The sequence below is a fragment of the Populus trichocarpa genome, chromosome 19 (assembly GCF_000002775.5).
Source record: "Populus trichocarpa isolate Nisqually-1 chromosome 19, P.trichocarpa_v4.1, whole genome shotgun sequence".
Lineage (NCBI taxonomy): Eukaryota > Viridiplantae > Streptophyta > Magnoliopsida > Malpighiales > Salicaceae > Populus > Populus trichocarpa.
In genome coordinates, this window is record NC_037303.2 from 142,462 (window position 1) to 166,107 (window position 23,646).

The 23,646-nt window shown below is 35.9% G+C and overlaps 1 protein-coding gene across 1 annotated transcript; it reads left to right on the plus strand.

The window, feature by feature from the left end:
• Positions 1–1,688: 1,688 nt before the first annotated feature.
• On the plus strand, positions 1,689–22,571 carry LOC7487144 (uncharacterized). Its single transcript, XM_052449654.1, has 8 exons — positions 1,689–1,990; positions 2,332–6,619; positions 12,947–14,575; positions 14,997–15,153; positions 15,341–15,468; positions 15,676–15,682; positions 15,766–15,914; positions 22,234–22,571. The coding sequence occupies exons 2-8, from the start codon at positions 2,338–2,340 to the stop codon at positions 22,569–22,571; spliced, it is 6,690 nt and encodes a 2,229-aa protein (XP_052305614.1). The 5' UTR covers positions 1,689–1,990; positions 2,332–2,337.
• The last annotated feature ends 1,075 nt before the right edge of the window (positions 22,572–23,646 follow it).

The following is a 23,646-nucleotide window of genomic DNA, read 5'->3' on the forward strand; positions in this document are numbered from 1 at the left end:
CTTGGGTTGACATGTGAAATATAAAATCCAAGTAATGGACACGATCATAATGAATTAACCTGACTGGATAATTTATCTTTCTTTTTCCTTTCTTATTCTCTTTCAAGTTGAACTTTATTAGATCTTAATTGAGTACAAACCAAATTAATTCTAGAAGCAAATAAAAGAGTTTTAAAATAATTTAAACAAAAACTTTGAAAATATGTTTTTTTGTATTGATCCTACTTAACTTTAATCAATAAAGCTAGGTCAAAATATGATCTCAATTAGATATAAATTTTTTACGTGACAAAAAACAATTAAATTGCATTTTTTTAAGTTAAATAAAAAAATCAATGATAACAAAGGGTTAAATTGTTTTTTTTTAAATAACAATTCAAGGGGGATGCATTAAAAAAAATCCTAAATGTTGTGTCTCGCACCAAGGGTTCAACTAGGTTTAATAATTTTTTGAATAAATTTATGTTGCACCTCAATAAAAACTAAAACGAATTGCAAAAAAAAAGAGTCTCACAAAAGAGACTAGGTGCGCGAGTCTAATAGCCCAACGTGTATGGGCCTATGAAAAAAGAGCCCAGACGCTTGTATTTTTTTTTAAAAAAAATTTAGGGGCTGACGAGTCGTCCACCCCTTTAATAAAAAAAACTTAGGCCACATGTTGCTTGTTGAAGTAGATGACGTGTCACCTGTCTGCCTAGAATCCGAGCACTACAGTGGTGGTTGAAAAATCAGAGTAGAGGTATTTTTGCTCCAAAATCCTTGTAGTGCTCAGAAAATCATAGCATAAGTATTTTTGTCCCAAAATTCCTTTTTCAACCCATTTTAACAAAAAAAAAAAAAAACCCCATAAAGACCATACACAACATCTAGAAACCAATTAATCAACCTAAGAAACTCCAAAAATGACCCCAAAACATGAAATAAAATTGGATTAGATTTTTCTTCCTCTACCTTGATCTAATTTCTTAGGTAATATCGATGTTTCAAACAACCACTATTCAACTCCTTTCATTAAATGAAACTTGTAGACACCAATATCATTTGATTTGGTGGCCAAAATATGAGAGATCAACCCTCTCTTTACGTCGAAATCCAGCGAACATTTCTCTCTCCTTTCAAAACTAGAGACTTAAAAATAATAGAAATGAAGTAATTATGTACCAAAATTAAATTTAGAAAAACATAAGGACCGGAAAAGTGTAATTTTATAAATTGGGGGATGAATGTGTATTTTTAACATCAACTTTAAAAACACCACCTATTTTTGACGCCTTTTCTAAGTTGGTGCCTTGTCTATCAATTTTGTCCCTAGCCAATAAAGTTAAAAGCAATTGGGTGTTAATTTTGCAATCAAAGGACATAATTAAAAAAAAAGTTAAGGTACCAAAGTAAAAAATATAAAGAGGCAGTACTGTACTCTCTACGACCAATAGTCAATATATACTATTGGTGCTGACAAAAATACAACGACAATAGCAGTATCATATAACCCAAACCGACCATAATACTTTCACTTCCATCACGTCATTTCAATTCTTTTTCTTTTTTTAATTTTTTTTATAAATTTAATATTTGTATGAACCTTTCAGTCTTTATTTTTTTATAAACCTAATATCAAATTTTTTTTTTAAAAAAATATACTATTCAATACAAATACTGTCTGTACACCAAATTTCATTTTTCTTCCTCGAGATCCTTTGCAAAGTTTCCACAACAACAGGGTCCACGCGGGAACATTATTGTACCCAAAACACAACAGAATATCAAACAGAGATTTTGATTCCCCTCCATTATTGTTTTTTCTTGAACCGTTCTTCTCTCTGTGCTATTACTGTAACAATCTCTTCGACATCTCATCTCATTATACCATTCTCTGTTCCCAGTAATTTTTTTAAAAAACCATATACTCTTCTCTTGCCTGTGCTTTCTGCTCTTTTTTTTCTGAATACTGCTCAAGCAAAGCAGCTCTTGCAGGACATCTTGAATCCAGGTAAAGTATTTATACTTCATCTTCTTCGTCTTGTTGGTGTTTCTGTTTTTCATCTGCAACTATTGCTTGAATCTTTTTAAGTAAAGGACAGCTTGTAGAGATTTTATTTAGAAACTTTGGAGTTAGGATCATCAGTAGTTTCATATATAAATCAATCGATCTCTTAGTTTTTATAATCCATACCTTATGGTGTTCATACTAAATTGACCCTTAACTTTGAGTCCTCTTTTTAGATCCTTGCTGTTTTTTGACTAATTATCTTAGTTTAAACATTTCTTTTTCCAATTAATGTAACTTACATTAATTTTAATTCAATACTTTTGACTTTTTTTTTTCTATAGGAAAAAATGGTTCGATCAAATGATCCATTTTGGAATGATGTTGAAGATATGAATGATGGAAGCATGAAATGTAAGTTTTGTGGGCATCCATTTGCCAAAGATACTTCCATTTCGAGGATCAAATGGCATTTGTCAGGAGTGAAAAGCCGTGGTGTTAAAATTTGTAAACATGTTCCAGAAGAAGTTCAAGATGCAGCCCGTGCAGCAATTGATGGCCCTCCAGAAAAAAAACGTAAGACTGCAGCAGGCTCAAGCAATAACGAGGTCATTAATCCAATTTCAGCTTCAGCGCAAGAACAGAACAATGAAGTGATGGCACAACAAGGAGATGCTCTTTCCCATGAAGCGCTCGAAGATTGGATAGCTAGCTTCACTGTTGAAGAGATTGAACTTCTGGAGAGAGGTGGCTTTCCTGATCGGACATCAATTAATCAAGCTGCTGAGCCTGGAGGAGATTCATCCCAGCCATCAGATCCATTGTGTCTTGACCATGGAAGATATTATGATCACCTCTGTGCTCCATCAATACACAATGATGTAATTATGGATGATGTGGAGAACATGGTTAGATTGAGGACAGAACCAGTGGAGGAGGACGCGGAGAACACTCATGGAAGATTAGTGCAGCCTGGCGCTGGAGCTAGCTCTTCTGGAGGGGTTGCACGCAACACAAATGAGATTAAAGGAGATGCACTACCAACGAGAAAAATGGTGGGTCAAGCATTCAAGGACCACAAGGAGTCTGTCCAGTCTTTGTTGGAGCACGATGAAGTTTCAAGCATTGGCATCTATGGGATGGGCGGAGTGGGTAAGACCACATTGGTGACACATATACATAATCAGCTTCTAGAAAGAGCAGACACTGATGTTTACTGGATTACTGTTTCACAAGATACCAGCATTAATAAATTGCAGACAAGTCTCGCAAGACGAATTGGTTTAGATCTTTCCAGTGAAGATGAGGAGCTGCATAGAGCGGTTGCGTTGAAAAAAGAATTAATGAAGAAACAGAAATGGGTTCTGATTTTTGATGATTTGTGGAAGGCTTTTGACCTCCAAAAGCTGGGAGTTCCTGACCAAATTGAGGGATGCAAGCTGATTCTTACAACTCGATCAGTCAAGGTTTGTCAACAGATGAAAACCCAACACACGATAAAAGTGCAGCCTATTTCGGAGAAAGAAGCTTGGACTTTGTTTATTGAGAGACTTGGACATGACATAGCATTTTCTTCAGAAGTGGAAGGAATTGCTTTGAATGTTGTAAGGGAATGTGCTGGTTTGCCATTGGGAATTATTACAATAGCAGGAAGCATGAGAGGAGTGGATGAGCCACATGAGTGGAGGAATACATTGAAGAAATTGAAAGAATCAAAATATAAGGAAATGGAAGATGAGGTATTCCGATTATTGAGGTTTAGTTATGATCAGCTAAATGATTTAGCATTACAACAATGTCTCTTGTACTGTGCATTGTATCCTGAAGATCATAGGATTGAAAGGGAGGAGTTGATAGGTTATTTGATCGACGAGGAAATAATTGAAGGAATGAGTAGCAGGCAAGCAGCATTTGACGAGGGCCACACGATGCTTGATAAACTTGAAAAAGTCTGTTTACTGGAAAGTTGTTTTAATTATTGTCATCGTAAATGTGTCAAGATGCATGACTTGATTAGGGATATGGCCCACCAAATACTCCAAACGAACTCTCCAGTCATGGTTGGGGATTTTGTTGGAGGATTACCAGATGTGGATATGTGGAAAGAGAATCTAGCGAGAGTCTATCTGAAGGGTCGTTATTTGGAGGAAATTCCTTCTAGTCACTCACCAAGATGCCCCAATCTTTCAACTCTATTGCTATGTGATAATGAAAGGTTGCAATTTATTGCTGATTCTTTTTTCACACATTTGCATGGGCTCAAGGTTCTTGATCTGTCTCGTACTCGCATCATGGAATTGCCTGATTCTGTCTCTGAACTGGCGAGTCTCACTGCATTATTGCTCGAAAAATGTAAGAATTTAAGGCATGTACCATCATTAGAAAAGCTCAGAGCACTGAAGAGGCTAGATCTCTCTGGTACTACGGCACTTGAAGAGATACCTCAAGGCATGCAATGTCTATCCAACCTGAGGTATTTGAGGATGAATGGATGTGGTGAAAAGGAGTTTCCTAGTGGGATATTACCTAAACTTTCTCACCTGCAAGTATTCATATTAGAGCAGTGGATTAATTATGATGTTTCCTATTTGATAGAGCATTCAATTGAATTGGAGGTCATCCACATTGCAGATTGCGATAGCATGGAGAGCGTGATTTCATCTTCTTGGTTCTGCCCTTCTCCAACACCATCGCCATCTTATAATGGTGTATTTTCTGGTCTTAAAGTGTTCAGTTGCTATGGATGTACTAGTATGAAGAAGTTGTTCCCTCTTGCCTTGCTGCCAAACCTCGTAAACCTAGAAAAGATTAAAGTTCGAGGATGTGAGAAAATGGAGGAGATAATAGGTGGAAGAAGATCAGATGAAGAAAGCAGCAGCACCGAATTCAAACTCCCAAAGTTAAGATCTCTGGCATTGTTTAATTTACCAGAACTGAAAAACATTTGTAGTGCAAAGCTGACGTGCGATTCTCTCCAAAAAATTGAAGTATGGAATTGCAACAGCATGGAGATCTTGGTTCCATCTTCTTGGATTTCCCTCGTAAACCTAGAAAAGATTACAGTTAGAGGATGTGAGAAAATGGAGGAGATAATAGGTGGAAGAAGATCAGATGAAGAAAGCAGCAGCACCGAATTCAAACTCCCAAAGTTAAGATCTCTGGCATTGTTTAATTTACCAGAACTGAAAAGCATTTGTAGTGCAAAGCTGACTTGCGATTCTCTCCAACAAATTGAAGTATGGAATTGCAACAGCATGGAGATCTTGGTTCCATCTTCTTGGATTTCCCTCGTAAACCTAGAAAAGATTACAGTTAGAGGATGTGAGAAAATGGAGGAGATAATAGGTGGAAGAAGATCAGATGAAGAAAGCAGCAGCACCGAATTCAAACTCCCAAAGTTAAGATCTCTGGCATTGTTTAATTTACCAGAACTGAAAAGCATTTGTAGTGCAAAGCTGACTTGCGATTCTCTCCAACAAATTGAAGTATGGAATTGCAACAGCATGGAGATCTTGGTTCCATCTTCTTGGATTTCCCTCGTAAACCTAGAAAAGATTACAGTTAGAGGATGTGAGAAAATGGAGGAGATAATTTATGGAACAAGATCAAATGAAGAACAGGATATGGGTGAAGAAAGCGGCAGCAACAACACCGAATTCAAACTCCCGAAGTTAAGTTATCTGGACTTGGAAGATTTACCAACACTGAAAAGAATTTGTACTGCAAAAATTTCTTGCGATTCTCTCCAAGAAATTATAATAAAGAATTGCAAAAGCATGGAGAGCTTGGTTCCATTGTCTTGGATTTGCCTCGTAAACCTAGAAAGGATTACAGTTGCAGGATGTGAGAAAGTCGAGATAATATGTGGAACAAGATTAGATGAAGAAAGCAGCAGCAGCAGCAACAACACAGAATTGAAACTTCCAAAGTTAAGATATCTGGAATTGAAAGATTTACCAGAATTGAAAAGAATTTGTAGTGCAAAATTGATTTGCGATTCTCTCCAAAAAATTGCAGTAAGGAATTGCAATAGCATGGAAATCTTGGTTCCATCTTCTTGGATTTGCTTCGTAAACCTAGAAAGGATTACAGTTGCAGGATGTGAGAAAGTCGAGATAATATGTGGAACAAGATCAGATGAAGAAAGCAGCAGGAGCAACACCGAATTCAAACTCCCGAAGTTAAGATATCTGGAATTGGAAGATTTACCAGAACTGAAAAGAATTTGTGATGCAAAACTTATTTGCGATTCTCTCCAAGAAATTATAGTAAAGAATTGCAAAAGCATGGAGAGCTTGGTTCCATCTTCTTGGATTTCCCTCGTAAACCTAGAACAGATTTCAGTTGCAAGATGTAAGAAGATGAAGGAGATAATAGGTGGAACAAGATCAGATAAAGAAAGCAGCAGCAATAACACCGAATTCAAGCTCCCAAAGTTAAGATCTATGAAATTGAGTCGGTTACCAGAACTGAAAAGAATTTGTAGTGCAAAACTTATTTCCGATTCTCTCCAACAAATTGAAGTACGGAATTGCAACAGCATGGAGAGCTTGGTTCCATCTTCTTGGATTTCCCTCGTAAACCTAGAAAAGATTTCAGTTGCAAGATGTAAGAAGATGAAGGAGATAATAGGTGGAATAAGATCAGATGAAGAAAGCAGCAGCAGCAGCACCAAATTCAAATTCTCAAAGTTAAGATCTCTAGCATTGGAAGATTTACCAGAACTGAAAAGAATTTGGAGTGCAAACCTGATTTGCGATTCTCTCCAACAAATTGCAGTACGGAATTGCAACAGCATGGAGATCTTGGTTCCATCTTCTTGGATTTCCCTCGTACACCTAGAAAAGATTTCAGTTGCAGGATGTCACAAGATGAAGGAGATAATAGGTGGAACAAGATCAGATGAAGAAAGCAGCAGCAGCAGCACCGAATTCAAATTCTCAAAGTTAAAATCTCTGGCATATGTGGGATTGGATAACTCTTGTCTTTTTAAAGACGAGATTTTAAATGAGAATTTGATTAGCTTTAAAGATTGTGCCTTTTTAATAATTTGATAATCTTTTTGTAGATAATTTGACAAAACCTGCAGAATGTTTGTTGTCAAGGCATTTCAAGGAGAGATGATGCATTTGGGGAAGCAAAGGGGATCCACACTCTGCATAGCTTTGGGTATGGCACAAGAAGCGGTGGATTCATCCTAATTCCTCTAGTCTCGTGTCAGACAATTTCATATAATGCTTTTGAATTGAGCACCCAATTTATTATTGCTGTGAGATATCTGGGTACATAACCTCTTTCTGTCTCTCTGAATCTTTCTGTCTACTTATAACCATTTCTCTTCCTGATTCAAGCCTTGTTGTCTGCATTAAGTTTGATCCACAAGGAAGCAAAAGAATGGTGTGAGTCAGTAGTGAAGTGGGAGCATCCTGATGCTAAGGATGTCCTTCATGGCCTTGCATGGTTGTGGGACATCATTAAGGCACATCCCTTACGGCTTGGTAAGCATTATATATGTTTTAGTTTTGAATAATTGGCTTTAATTCTGATTGATTTGTATGAATATTTCAGATATGCTTGATGGATAGTATTTTTGAGTGAACCCACAGAATAATGAAAGTTAATTAATTTTTAAAACTTGATTGGTTTCAAAGTTTATGGCTTTTAATTACTTGGTTATCTTTTTGCAGGACGATGGTGAAGGACGACAAGCCTCTTATTTATGAATGAATAAGGGTAGGAAAGAAAGCATGCTCTGAATCATTCTTACACTGTTTCAGTTATGCCCTCTGTTCTGCTCATGGTGAAAGATAGGCTGCTAAGTTGATGAGTACTATCGTTGGGGTTTTTGAGGCTTGTGATTCACTTGTTCTCATCATGCATAGGGATGCTAAGCCTGACAACTTATTGTTTCATAGTGTGCAAAAATATCCTCAAATCGGACCCAAACTCTTGTGTCCTTCCATCCCTGCACTGGTCTGCCATGTCAAGGTAGTTCAAAGCTATCAACTACGTATATGATAGCTCAGCTCCTCTAGAATCTCCTGCGTCAGACTTCCTTCCATTAGTGTTGTCTAGGCTTTGAAGCACCTACTGTTCAACTGATTGTTTCAAGGTGGGATGGACTCGTATATTCTGTCCTTTTTTATTCATCCTGTATCACTCCGGGTGTGTTTTGATTGTAACCTTCTTCATTATTTCAATGATCACTGTGTTAATCATCATCTTGTTCATTATTCACTAAAAATGATAAGCAAATTTTTGGGTTGAAATTAGCTCTGCATTTCCCAATGAATTTAGTATCAATCCAGTAAGAAATGAACAGTAATCTACTCAAGCTTAGTTACCGAACGTTGAAGTCCACTAATGATTTTTTTATTTTTTTCCAGGAGCAGCATGCAATCAACATCATTTAGCTTTCCACTAATGAGAGGCACACCAAGATATCTACCCAACTGGAACTAAGAGATTTTCTATAATTGAGAAGCCATATTTATTCCATACCAGCACAAAAGCGCTCGCATTTTGCTGGATTACGCCTTGTATAAACCAGATAACTGATAGATGAAATAGGCTGGGAAACCAATACAGATCTGCTGAACAATAAACCTTGCCTAGAAAGATGTATGAGTTCATGAATAGTTAAAATGACTTCAAGTTCTCTTTAGACTATTCGTGAATTAGATTTTAATTACTTTTAATTACATTGTAATCTTTTTTTTTTTACTCCTCCTATAAACGCCAAGGACTTTGTATTTCAAGTGCCCTTTTCTTTTAAGGAAAACTATGTCATGATCCACCAAGTTTTTTTTTTTTTTTTTTGTCGTCTGTCTGTCTGTCTTAGTGGCAAGTTTTTCTTCTTTTATATATATTGGAATAATTTTGAGAGTTAAAATTTATATGAAGCCCAAAGGCGCTTCATGTTAATTATATTTCCATTACACTTATTAATAAATCATTTTCTTGTGTTTATTCCTAACAATATTATAAAGATTATGAGGTATTTATATATAGAGAGAGAGACTCACGTAGTTACATATAGACATAGATGAGGAGTTTATTCCTAACAATATAAAGATTATGCGTGCTTACCATTTTTAAGAAGCTTAAAATATGAAAAATACTTTTCTAAAATTATATTTTATTAATCATTATATTCTCCTTTAAGTAAAGAAGCTTAAAATATGAAATATATTAGAATCTTAATCTCCTTTATTAGTTATATTCTATTCTTTAATTTCTAAAACTTATTTATAATAAAATTATATTTTATTAATTATTATATTTTAATTTTGTACAAATAATTTTTAATATATGAGATACATTACTTTTTTAATATGTTTGTTTATATATAAATTATAATTCTAATTAAAATAAAATAAATTGAATAAAATTATTTAATTTATTATCAATTTAATAAATTAATTAATTTATATTTAAATATTAAACACGCAATTCAATATGTCATGACTATGCTGGAAAATTGTTAAACATTGACGGGTCCAAGCGTTAACATTTTTTATTTCAAATCATTCTAAAATCATTCTAATATATTAATATAAAAAAAATCAGTCCAAAGTTTCCACAACAATTGGGTCCACGCGTTAACATTATTGAGGTCGAACAGGTTACTGCTAACAAACTCTTCCAAGCTATTGGTGACCATTGTACTGCAAAACAAAAAAGAAAAAATCAAACAGAGATTTTGCTTCCCCTCCATTCTTGTTTTCTCCTGAACCGCTCTTCTCTCTGTGCTATTACTGTAACTCCGTCCATTAAGAGTAACTTCCTTTGATTTTTATTCAATGTTCCTTTGAATTTCTATTTTTTTATAGGGCATCGTGTTGACATATCTCTCTTTTTTCTTTTCTATAGAGCCACTGATCAAAATGAGTCGACCAAATGATCCTTTTTGGGAATATGTTGAAAAGATGGATGGTGGTGGTAGCATGACGTGTACGTTTTGTGGGCATTGTTTTTCCCAAGGTACTTCCGTTACGAGGATCAAATTGCATTTGGCAGGAGTGAAAGGGCGTGGTGTTAAAATTTGTGAAAACGTTCCAGAAGAAGTTCGAGATGCAGCTTGTGAAGCAATTAATGTCCCTCCAGAAAAGAAACTTAAAACTGTTGCGGGCTCAAGCAGTAACGAGGTCGCTAATGCAATTTCAGCTTCAACGCAAGAACGGAACAATGAAGTGACACATGTAGAGATGGCACAACAAGGAGGACCTTTTTTCACTGGAGAACTTGCATGGGCAAATGATTTGATTGGAAGGGCTGAACTTGTGCAGCTGGAGAGAGGTAGCTCTCGTGAGAGGCCATGGATTAATCAAGCAGATGAGCCTCGAGGAGATTTATCCCGACCAACAGATGCTCAACTCTGTTCTCCATCAGTAAACAATGATGCCAATATGAACGATGTGCAGAACATGGTTGCAGTCAGGACAGAACCAGTACTGGTTCAAGTGTTGGAACAAAGCAATGCAGAACTTGACAGTTTGGCAGGGCATGCTGGGAGGATACAAGTGGGAGTACATGGCATGGAACTAGGTGCGGAGGAAGAGAGAATTTGTCCGAACTTAGCGGCAAATAGCATGGAAAACACTGGTGATGGATCTAGTCAGCATTCCAGGAGACTCATAATTGATGCACATGATAATACAGGGGAAGCTACACAAAGAATAGATCTGATGCAACAATTAGAAGGGAAACCTTGGGATCAGATTGCCATCTCTGCTTTTTTAATGGGGAAGGAGGACGTGGAGAACAATCATGGAAGATTAGTGCAGCCTGGAGCAGGAGCTTGCTCTTCTGGAGGGGCTGCATGCAACACAAATAAGAATAAAGGATATGCACTCCCAACGAGAAAAATGGTGGGTCAAGCATTCGAAGAACATAAGAAGACCATCTCATCTTTGTTGATGCGCAATGAAGTTTCAAGTATTGGTATCTATGGGATGGGCGGAGTGGGAAAGACCACATTGGTGACGCACATTTATAATCAGCTTCTAGAAAGACCAGACACTCATGTTTACTGGGTTACTGTTTCACAGGATACCAGCATTAATAGATTGCAGACAAGTCTCGCAAGACGTATTGGTTTAGATCTTTCCAGTGAAGATGAGGAGCTGCATAGAGCGGCCGCGTTGAAAGAAGAATTAAAAAAGAAACAAAAATGGGTTCTGATTTTAGATGATTTGTGGAAGGCTTTTGACCTACAAAAGCTGGGAGTTCCTGACCAAGTTGAGGGATGCAAGCTAATTCTTACAACTCGATCAGAAAAGGTTTGTCAATACATGAAAACCCAACACACAATCAAAGTGCAACCTATTTCGGAGAGAGAAGCTTGGACTTTGTTTACTGAGAGACTTGGACATGACATAACATTTTCTTCAGAAGTGGAACGAATTGCTGAGGATATTGTAAGGGAATGTGCTGGTTTGCCATTGGGAATTATTACAATGGCGGGAAGCATGAGGGGAGTGGAGCAGCCACATGAGTGGAGGAATACATTGAAGAAATTGAAAGAATCAAAATGTAGGGAAATGGAAGATGAGGTATTCCGGTTATTGAGGTTTAGTTATGATCAGTTAAATGATTTAGCACTACAACAATGTCTCTTGTATTGTGCATTGTATCCTGAAGATCATGAGATTAAAAGGGAGGAGCTGATAGGTTATTTGATCGATGAGGGAATAATTGAAGAAATGAGGAGCAGGCAAGCAGCGTTTGACGAGGGCCACACGATGCTTGATAAACTTGAAAAAGTCTGTTTAATGGAAAGAGCTGATTATGGTGATTATCATAGATGTGTCAAGATGCATGACTTGATTAGGGACATGGCCCACCAAATACTCCGAACAAACTCTCCAATCATGGTTGGGGAATATAATGATGAATTACCAGATGTGGATATGTGGAAAGAGAATCTAGTGAGAGTCTCTCTGAAGGATTGTTATTTCGAGGAAATTCCTTCTAGCCATTCACCAATGTGTCCCAATCTTTCAACTCTATTGATATGTGGTAATGAAGTGTTGCAATTTATTGCAGATAATTTTTTCCAACAATTGCATGGGCTCAAGGTTCTTGATCTGTCTCGTACAAGCATCATAAAATTGCCTGATTCTGTCTCTGAACTAGTGAGTCTCACTGCATTATTGCTCAAAGAATGTGAGAATTTAAGGCACATACCATCATTAGAAAAGCTCGGAGCGCTGAAGAGGCTAGATCTCCATGGTACTTGGGCACTTGAAAAGATACCTCAAGGCATGCAATGTCTATCCAACCTGAGGTATCTGAGGATGAATGGATGTGGTGAAAATGAGTTTCCTAGTGAGATATTACCAAAACTCTCTCACCTGCAAGTCTTCGTATTAGAGGAGAAGATTTATAGTCCAGTAACAGTTAAAGGAAAGGAAGTAGGATGCTCGAGAAAGTTGGAAAATTTGGTATGCCATTTTGAAAGTCAATCTGACTTTGTGGAGTATCTTAATTCTCGGGATAAGATCCGATCACTAAGTACATACTGTATTTTTGTAGGACCACGGGATGAAGATTATTACAGTGAAATGGATGATTATGGCAAAAGTAAAACAGTTTGGTTGGGTAATTTGTGTAACAATGGAGATGGAGATTTTCAAGTCATGTTCCCAAATGACATTCAACAACTGTTTATTTTTCGTTGTTCATGTGATGTTTCCTCTCTAATAAAGCATTCAATTGAACTGGAGGTCATCCACATTAAGGGTTGCAATAGCATGGAGAGCTTAATTTCATCTTCTTGGTTCTACCCTTCTCCAACACCATTGCCATCTTATAATGGTGTATTTTCTGGTCTTAAAGAGTTCAATTGCTCTGGATGTAGAAGTATGAAGAAGTTGTTCCCTCTTGTCTTGCTGCCAAACCTCGTAAACCTGGAAGTGATTAGAATTATGTGTTGTGAGATAATAGAGGAGATAATAGGTGGAACAAGATCAGATGAAGAAAGCAGCAGCAACAACACCGAATTCAAACTCCCAAAGTTAAGAGAACTGATATTGGAAGAATTACCAAAACTGCAAAGAATTTGTAGTGCAAAATTGATTTGTGATTCTCTCCAACAAATTAAAGTAACGAATTGCAATAGCATGAAAATCTTGGTTCCATCTTCTTGGATTTGCCTCATAAACCTAGATGAGATTACAGTTGTAGGATGTGAGAAACTGGAGGAGATAATTGGTGGAACAAGATCAGATGAAGAAGGGGTTATGGGTGAAGATAGCTGCAGCAACACCACCGAATTCAAGATCCCAAAGTTAAGATCTCTAGCATTGAGGGGGTTACCAAAACTCAAAAGCATTTGTAGTGCAAAACTGATTTGCGATTCTCTTCAACAAATTGAAGTAAGGAATTGCGGTAGCATGGAAATCTTGGTTCCATCTTGGATTTGTCACGTAAACGTAGAAAGGATTACAGTTGCAACATGTAAGAAGATGAAGGAGATAATTGGTGGAACAAGATCAGATGAAGAAGGGGATATGAGTGAAGATAGCTGCAACAACAACACCGAATTCAAACTCCCAAAGTTAAGATCTCTGGCATTGAGGGGGTTACCAGAACTAAAACGCATTTGTAGTGCAAAACTGATTTGCGATTCTCTCCAACAAATTGAAGTAAGGAATTGCGATAGCATGGACATTTTGGTTCCATCTTCTTGGATTTGCCTCGTAAACCTAGAAAGGATTACAGTTGAAAGATGTAAGAAGATGGAGGAGATAATTGGTGGAACAAGATCAGATGAAGAAGGGGTTATGGGTGAAGATAGCTGCAGCAACAACACCGAATTCAAACTCCCAAAGTTAAGATCTCTAGCATTGAGGGGGTTACCAAAACTCAAAAGTATTTGTAGTGTAAAACTGATTTGCGATTCTCTCCAACAAATTAAAGTATGGAATTGCGACAGCATGGAGAGCTTGGTTCCATCTTCTTGGATTTGTCACGTTAACCTAGAAAGGATAACAGTTATAAGATGTGAGAAGATGAAGGATATAATAGGTGAAACAAGATCAGATGAAGAAAGCAGCAGCAACAACACCGAATTCAAACTCCCGAAGTTAAGAGAATTGGAATTGAGTTTGTTACCAAAACTGAAAAGAATTTGTAGTGCAAAACTGATGTGCGATTCTCTCCAACAAATTGAAGTAAGGAATTGCAATAGCATGGAGATCTTGGTTCCATCTTCTTGGATTTGCCTCGTAAACCTAGAAAAGATTATAGTTGTAGGATGTGAGAAAATTGAGGAGATAATAGGTGGAACAAGATCAGATGAAGAAAGCAGCAGCAACAACACCGAATTCAAACTCCCAAAGTTAAAAGAATTGGAATTGAGCTGGTTACCAGAATTGGAAAGAATTTGTAGTGCAAAACTGATTTGCGATTCTCTTCAAAGAATTGAAGTAGACACATGTGAGAAGCTGAAGAGGATGGCAATTTGTCTTCCATCTCCCCCTTCTATTAGAAAAATGTATATAAGACCAAAAGAATGGTGGGAGTCAGTAGCAGAGTGGGAGGATCCTAACGCTAAGGATGTCCTTCGTCCCTTTATAGAGTTTTGTACCTATCATTAGGAAACGACTCCGCCTTCAATATAATTTAATATATATTGAATTAATTACAGGTAATTCCTCTCTTTCTCTCACAATCTTAATTTAATTTGAATGAATTATTAGCCTCAACCACATCCACGTAATGATTGCTGTGTGTTTATATTAAATTTGACCCACAAGTTTGATTAACCTAATGATTTTATTTTATCATCCCCAATCGTAACACCTTTTATATTTGTCCTTTAATTTTGAGACACTAATTAAATATTATCTAAAATTTCTCTTTTTATTTATTATTTATAGAAAGATTCTTAATTTGTTTATGTGGGATTGGATAACTATTGTCTTTTTAAAGACGAGATTTTAAATGAGAATTTGATTAGCTTTAAAGTTTGTTCCTTTATAATAATTTGATAATCTTTTTGTAGATAATTTGACAGCTGGTGAAGGATTCCAAAGCTGCAGAATGTTTGTTGTTAAGGCATTTCAAGGAGAGATGATGCATTTGGGGAAGCTAAGGGGATCCACACTCTGCATAGCTTCGGGCATGGAGACCCCCTGGCACAAGAAGCGGTGGATTCTCCAGTAATCCTAATTTCTCGTCTCGTGTCAGACAATTACATATAATGCTTTTGAATTGAGCACCAAATTTATTATCGCTGTGGGATATCTGGGTACATAGCCTCTCTCTGTCTCTCTCTGTCTTTCTGAATCTTTCTGTCTGCTTATAACCAATTCTCTTCCTGATTCAAGCCTTGTTGTCTGCATTAAGTTTGATCCACAAGGAAACAAAAGAATGGTGTGCGTCAGTAGTGCAGTGGGAGCATCCTGATGCTAAGGATGTCCTTCATGGCCTTGCATGGTTGTGGGACATCATTAAGGTAGACCCCTTGCGGCTTGGTAAGCACTATATATGTTTTAGTTTTGAATTATTGGCTTTAACTCTGATTGATTTGTATGAATATTTCAGATATGCCACAAAAAAAATAAGGGTAGGAATTGATTGGTTTAGATGGATAGTATTTTTGAGTGAACCCACAAAAAAAATGGAAGTTAATTAATTTTTAGAATTTGATTGGTTTCAAAGTGTATGGCTTTTAATTACAGGACGATGGTGAAGGACGACAAGCCTCTAATTTATGAGTGAATAAGGGTAGGAAAGAAAGCATGCTCTGAATCATTCTTACACTGTTTCAGTTATGCCCTCTGTTCTGCTCATGGTGAAAGAGAGGCTGCTAAGTTGATGAGTACTATCGTTGGGGTTTTTGAGGCTTGTGATTCACTTGTTCTCATCATGCATAGGGATGCTAAGCCTGACAACTTATTGTTTCATGACCCAAACTCTTGTGTCCTTCCATCCCTGCACTGGTCTGCCATGTCAAGGTAGTTCAAAGCTATCAACTACGTATGTGATAGCCCAGCTCCTCTAGAATATCCTGCGTCAGACTTCTTTCCGTAAGTGTTGTCTAGACTTTGAAGCACCTACTGTTCAACTTGATTGTTCATCGTGTATCACTCTGGGTGTGTTTTGATTGTAACCTTCTTCATTATTTCAATGATCACTGTGTTAATCATCATCTTGTTCATTATTCACTAAAAATGATAAGCAAATTTTTGGGTTGAAATTAGCTCTGCATTTCCCAATGAATTTAGTATCAAGCCCGTAAGAAATGAACAGCAATCTACTCAAGCTTAGTTACCGAATGTTGAAGTCCACTAATGATTTTTTAATTTTTTTCCAGGAGCATCATGCAATCAACATCATTTAGCTTTCCACTAATGAGAGGCACACCAAGATATCTACCCAACTGGAACTCAGAGATTTCCTATAATTGAGAAGCCATATCTATTCCATTCCAGCACAAAAACGCTCACATTTTGCTGGATTGCGCCTTGTATAAACCAGATAACTGATTAGATGAAATAGGCTGGGAAACCAATACAGATCTGCTGAACAATAAACCTTGCCTGGAGAGATGTATGAGTTCATGAATAGTTAAAATGACTTCAAGTTCTCTTTAGACTATTCGTGAATTAGATTTTAATTACTTTTAATTACTTTGTAATCTTTTCTCCCCGCATGTAATGAGATTGATGAATAAAAAGAATTGTCTTCCTCCAAGTATCTCTCCCTCTTTATTAACAAGTTAGAAGCTTGGACAATTATTTGCTTTTCAAACTCTGACGAGATCCATCAGCAAAATTCATGTGGTCATCGATGAAAGACATGTGATTTAGAATTTATATGCTTTACCTTGTAATTAAACTAAATAAACAATTAATCTAAACCAACATTGGGTTCTTTTATTCATATCACTGATAAAAAAATTCAACGGTTATTTCTGAAATATATATCAAATAAGCATCAAGAAATAAATATAAATATCTAACATCAAATAAAGTCATGCATAAATATTAAGTTTCGATGTTATATACATACATATTAGTTCAAATTACAAACATAAACATGCTAGACCGAATTAAACAAGTAAACATATTTGTCAAATAACAAACATAGTCTGAACTTAAATTTTAAACATAGTCAAACCATCTTAGCAAGCAGGCCTGTAGTAGTGTTGGTTCACAAAATTTTAAACCCAAATTTTCCTCAAATTAGCATTTTTTGCCATAAATGCTTTTGCAAACATTTCATTTTGGACCAAATGATCAAATGCATCCTCAAGAGTGATCTCATCAAAACCTTCAATTTTCATCTCTTCCGCATATAACGCATTAACATCAAGTTGATTTTTGATGAGGCTTTGAATTGCAAATGCTACATCTCCAATCTGTTTAGACAACTTTTCAACACCATCATCTTCATACATACGATTTCTCTTCCTATGTTGCATCTTTTGTGTACTAGAGGAAGATGTCTCTTTTCCCTTAAAAGTTTCTTCATATTCCCCTTAATTCATTTTCAATTGAAATTGATTGCTTTTCAGTGTTCTCTTCCAAATTGACATCAACATATGATTTGACATAATTTCCGGTTGCCATGTCTTTTCCAACAACAATTGTCATTGCCTCGTACATATCAAGTTTTTTGTTGAGATACTTGTCATGATTGGGATATGCCTGTTCATAAAGTTTAGAATATGCAAATTTTTTGTTCATTGTATAACATTTTAGAAACAAAAGTAAATATAAAAATTATAAAGAGTATAATATTTATCATACATTTACTTATTTATCATATACATCTTTCGAAACTGTAATCATCTTCAAACAATCATCCCAGCCAAAGCCACTTTTATTTTTAAGTTTGGTTATTATTCCCCATTCTTTTTTTACAGTCTTGAGATGATTGTCCACATGCTTAGGCTCGTATTGCACGTTGAACTTTTAACTGATTTATGTAGCCACCTTAACAAAAGATTTTGCTTTAAAGGTGGAAGAAGGTTTGCTTCCTTTAAGTGCCTCATCAGCTAATATCTCAAGCAATATGTGAGACATAGGCTTAGACCATGTGAAGTGCTTTCCCTTGCATTTTTCATTCTGCGTGGAACTCATTTCTACAAAAAAAAAAAATTACAAATTTATACAAAATAAAATCATACATATTTAGATTTAATAAATTTCATATAAAAACTACAATTAATAATTAAAAGAGAAATTATAATAAAGTCAACATCTACTCCAAATACATAACAAAGATAATACAAACTCAAGCAAGACATAATAAAAACAAACACATATAATTAACACTCAATTATTAGTTTCTTTAAGTGTTATAATTATTCAACATGGTTGATGCAATCATTTCTCTTTTTGTTATCCACTCCCTATTCTCTTCCCTTTCCTCCTGTTGACTTAAGTTGATTGTTCGTCTAATTGGTTCACTATCCGAACATATTTTTCCATAAGAAAGTCATAAGGATCAACCCCCATTATGTGATTATGAATAATACAACATGCAAGCACAACATCTACTTGTGTTTCATAAGACTAAAAAGATTTTCCATCAATTGGTCTAAAACGACTCTTTAAAATACTAAACCCTCGCTCAATAGCGGTTCTCAATGAAGAGTGTCGAAGATTAAATAACTCATTTTTATTTTCTGTTGCACGTTCTGTAAACTCATTCAAGTGATATCGAACTCCATGAAAAGGAGAAATGATTCCTTTTCGAATACCGTAACCACCATCACCAAGATAATATTTCCCTACAAATTAAAAAAATAAAACCTATTACTATCTTTATCTGATAAGACATTTTATATGTTTATTGCATATAATACAATATTTTATTATATACCTTCTGTAATTTTTAGATCACTAGGTCTTGATAATGCATCACCTAAAACTCGTGAATCATATGCACTTCCTTCTCAGCCAGCTAAAACATATATAAACTTCAAATCAAAAGTTATAGCTGCTAAAACATTTTGTGTTGTTTCTTCTTTTCGACCTCGAAACTTTCCTTGAATCTCAACAGGAACATTTGCAGGAACATGGGTACCATCAATTGCTCCCACACAATCCTTTATAAACATGAAAAAATGATTTATAAACTTTTCTTCTAGATGTAATTAATTAATGTATAAAAATACTGGTATTGTTCTCATACCTTAAAATAAGAATAGAATCTTCGATTATTCATTATCTCAGCTGGAACTATATCCTCTGGATCTTTAATAAGGTGTTTGTATAACTTAAGAATTGCTTTTAAAACAATTCTAAAGTAACGATGGATAGTTTCAACAGACCTATAGTATATACCACTAATAAAACAAAATCTTTGGTTTTGGCCTACAATTTGTAAGAACACAATTATTTGCTCCCTAATCGACACATTTTGAGTTGATCGTAATAGGTCATGACTTGTGAGAACATCACACAATCTATATAAAACAACAGGTTTCATACGAATTTGTTCAACACAATGTCTATCACCTCGATTCAAAATGTTGTCAATAAAGAATTCTCGTTGAGCAATTGCATTTATACGTGGTTCTCTTGGTATATAAATTGTATTTCTTTCTTGTTCAATAATAGCTACCCCTGTAGCTATCATAGTTACAGCTGCTCCCATACATGCTGCATGAATTATCTTACTATCCATAATATGAAAGTGAAGTTTTCTGATAACAAAACCTAAAAATTTAAGGAAATAAATATTAAAAAAAGCATATAAAATACTTACACAATTAATACAATAAATTATGCTGAAAGAAGCGGACAATGTATAATAGTTATGGCAATGATATTTGATTCCCTGAACAAAGAAGGTCTTAAAATATATTATTTAAGACCATAACATTCAATTTCTCGATGATAAAACCGTTTTGAAAATTATACATTTCATAAGTTCACAACGATCAATAGACATTGCGCAATGAAATCCATATAATTACCGGCATAGTCACACAAATTTATCCATATATAACAAATATAATCAAACACTAATCATAAATTAATCAAAGCAAAATAAAACACAAATTTATGTTTATTAGGGTTCTGTTATAATTTCGTTGTTCCCATCCCATTCTCCCATTCCCCACCCATTCCCCTTACCTTATCGGTTTCTATAATTCCCCATTTCCCTTGTTATAACCGGTTTATATAATTCCCCATTTCCTCTATTATATTCATTCCCTATTTCCCCTGTTATAACCGGTTTCTATAATTCCCCATTAACCTTCCCTAATTGCACTGTTCCCATTCCCCTCCCATTCCCTTCTCCTCTCGGTTCCAGTTCCCCCAATTCCCCTGGTCCCATTCCCCTCTCCCGGTTCCAGTTTCCCCAATTCCCTTGTTCCCTCTCCCTCTCGGTTTCTCTCATTCCCCCATTCCCTTGTTCCCTCTCACTCTCGGTTTCTCCTCCTCTCTCCCCCGGCTACTTACTCTGGTAACGCTGTGACTTGACAAAAAAAAAAGAGCAAGGGTTGACAGAAAGTATATGGTGGCCGGATCTGGGGACAGGGAGGGGCTGCTTCACAGTAAAGTTCACAGAAATCTCCCCCCCCCCCCGTTTTGCCTCTCTTTGTTAACAAAAATCGCCCCCCCCCCCCGTTTTGGCCTCTCTTTGTTCACAGAAATCGATCGCCCCCCCACCGTTTTGCCTCTCTATGTTAACAGAAATCGCCCCCCCCTGTTTTGCCTCTCTATGTTAACATAAATAGCCCCCCTATTTTGCCTCTCACTGTTCACAGAAATCGCACCCCACCCCCTGTTTTGCCTCTCTCTGTTCACAGTTATCTCCCCCCCGGTTTTGTCTCTCTGTTTGGTTAGAAATTCCCCCCTTGTTTGGTTAAATGATTTGAGCTGCCAATTGTGATTCATGAAGAAGAAAACATTCATGGAAAAAATGTGTTTTTTGTGGGTTGCTTGATGAATTTGGTTAGTTTTAACTGTGAAATGTGACAAGATAAGATGAAGAGTTATGGAAATGTTATGGAAAAATTATGACAGTAGCAGACTTATCAAGAATATCAAAGGATTTATGCCATAATTTTTACAGATCTACGAAGAAGAAGATAAAAACATAAAGGAAACAAAAGAGAAAAAATACCTGAAATTAATTGGTCCAGCAAAATGCTCTTGTTCCTGCTCAGCTTCCAATTGATTTTGAAGAAAAAGAGACTGTGTATTTGAGAAAATGAACGGAGCTAAAAAAAAAGAAAAGTGTTTTCCTTTCTTTAATAGAAGGAAAACACTTTCCTTTGGTAACGTTGCTTTTTTTAGTTTGATTTTCCTGTAAACAAACATGCCCTAAAGAAATTCCGTCCAGCCATTCACCAAGGTGTCTAAATCTGTCAACCTTATTGATTCTTTCTCTGGTTTGGTGAGTCTCCCTACATTGTTGCTCACATGAAGTTTGAACTTGAGGCATTTACCATCATTAAAAAAGCTCAGGGCATTGAAAAGGTTAGATTTGTCTCATACTTGTGCACTTGAAAAGATGCCTCAAGGCATGGAATCTCTATCCAACCTGAGGTTTCTTAGAATGATGAAAAGGAGTTTTGTGGTGGGATATTGGCTCAACTCTCTAGCCTGCAAGTCTTTGTACTGGAGGAGAAGTTAATTGCTGGAAGATGCTCCGGTAACAGTTAGAGGAGAAGAAAATTTGTGTTCTGTTGCTTGAAAATGGGCGGCCATCTCCTCCCCCTTCTCTTAGAAGAATGAAAATAAAACCAAAATAATGGTGGGAGTCAGTGGTGGAGTGGGAGAATCCTAATGCCAAGGATGTCCCTAATCCCTTCGTCGAGTTGTGGTAGGAGAATATAATATTGGATTGTATTTCTTTCTCTGAATCTCTCTGTCTGCCTTTAATTTAATTTTAATGAATTATTAGCCTCAACCAAACCATTTAATTATTAATGTGTGTATAGATTTGACCAACCTAATGATTTTGCTATCATCATCCCAACCTTAAGACTTCCTTTCTTATTGATTCCTCTGTTTATCAAATGCTTCTTCTGCTAGTCCAAGTGGCTTCAGTAATACCTGCTCACTAACCTGACAAGGGTATTCTGCAGGTGCGCTCTCCGCAGCTAAGACAACTGATGAGTCAACATTTTCAGCTTCATGCTCAGCCACAACAATGTATAAATAAATAAATCAAACTTTGGAGTTAGGATCATCAGTAGTTTCTATAAATAAAACCATATCTTTCTTGGTTCTTATAATCCATACCTTATGGTGTTCATACTAAAGTGACAGGCCGCGGTGTTAAGATTTGTAAACATGTTCCAGAAGAAGTTCAAGATGCAGCCCGTGCAGCAATTGATGGTCCTCCAGAAAAAAAACTTAAGACTGTAGCAGGCTCAAGCAATAACGAGGTCACTAATGCAATTTCAGCTTCTGCGCAAGAACAAAACAATGAAGTGATGGCACAACAAGGAGATGCTCTTTCCCTTGAAGCGCTCGAAGATTGGATAGCTAGCTTCACTGTTGAAGAGATTGATCGCAAAAATGCCGGCTCTGCCTCTCAGCACCATCCGTGTGCTCCCTGCCCTGGCGTTAGCCTAGCCAGATCAATTTGCAAAGCTTTTAAATAAAGTTATTGAACTTGGTGCATAATGTTACCAGCCAACGAGCGAGAAGAAGAGGATTGCTCTTCGAATTCAAATTAAGTAACCGTTACAAGTTTACGCAGCGTTTCATTAATTTCCTAAGACGCACCGTTTCATTAATTCCCTTAAAACGCACCGTTTTGTTATTGTAATTGGTCTTCCACACCCCTGTAGGTGCTGTAGGAAAATTCTAGAATGGTTTGCGCTATATATGTATAACCACCACCTGCATGGGAGAAGGCAGTGAAAAAGAAATGAGAAATGGATGACATTCCTGGAATAATATATTTTTGAGAGTGTCATTTCAGTTATTTTCAGTTATTTTTGTCAGTTCACACAAAAAGATTCAATTTGATGTTAAGAGCTTTACATTAGTTTTGAGAGTGTCATTTCAGTTATTTTTTAAAGTATTTTTTAAATAATATATTTTAAAAAATTATATTTTATATATAGCATATAAAATGATTCAAAAATTAAAAAAAAGAAAAATATTTTATAAGAGAGATTTTCTACCTCTTTAGTTTTAAGCTCTATTTTTTCTTTTTTATTTCTAGTCAAGAGAGATTTTAAGCTTTATTTTCTAAAATTCATGGATATTATTTAGTAGTGAAATTGAACAAGATGATATTATTGGAATTCTCAAAAGCTGTTTGGAATCATTGCATTTGCTTCAAAAAAAGAGCAATAATTTGACACTCAAAAACAATTTATCTTCATCTAAATTGGATTCTACGTGATCTAAGTAAGTGTTACTAAACAATATAGTTTAAATTTATGCAATTTCATTGGAGCATGATTGTTTTGTCACTTTGATCTTATTTTTATAGAATTTATATGCTTTTCCTTGTAATTAAACTAAATAAACAATTAATCTAAACCAACATTGGGTTCTTTTATTCATATCACTGATAAAAAAATTCAACAGTTATTTCTGAAATGTAGTGATTTTCTTTGGAATTCATATCTTTATGATCACCTCCTCTCATGGTTGACATATTTTTATGGATCTTTCGATATTGAAATTGTTCAACATTTTGCTCCCCTTTCTCTCAAAATTGTG

Bases quoted from the DNA above. Each gene is read 5' to 3' on its own strand.
- LOC7487144 (XM_052449654.1), top strand. From the start codon at position 2,338: ATGGTTCGATCAAATGATCCATTTTGGAATGATGTTGAAGATATGAAT. The intron at 6,620-12,946 runs GTGGAATAAGAT...AGGAGATAATAG, and splicing joins GAAGATGAAGGAGATAATAG to GTGGAACAAGATCAGATGAA. The intron at 15,915-22,233 runs GTGTCCTTCCAT...CTAAAGTGACAG, and splicing joins GTTTCATGACCCAAACTCTT to GCCGCGGTGTTAAGATTTGT.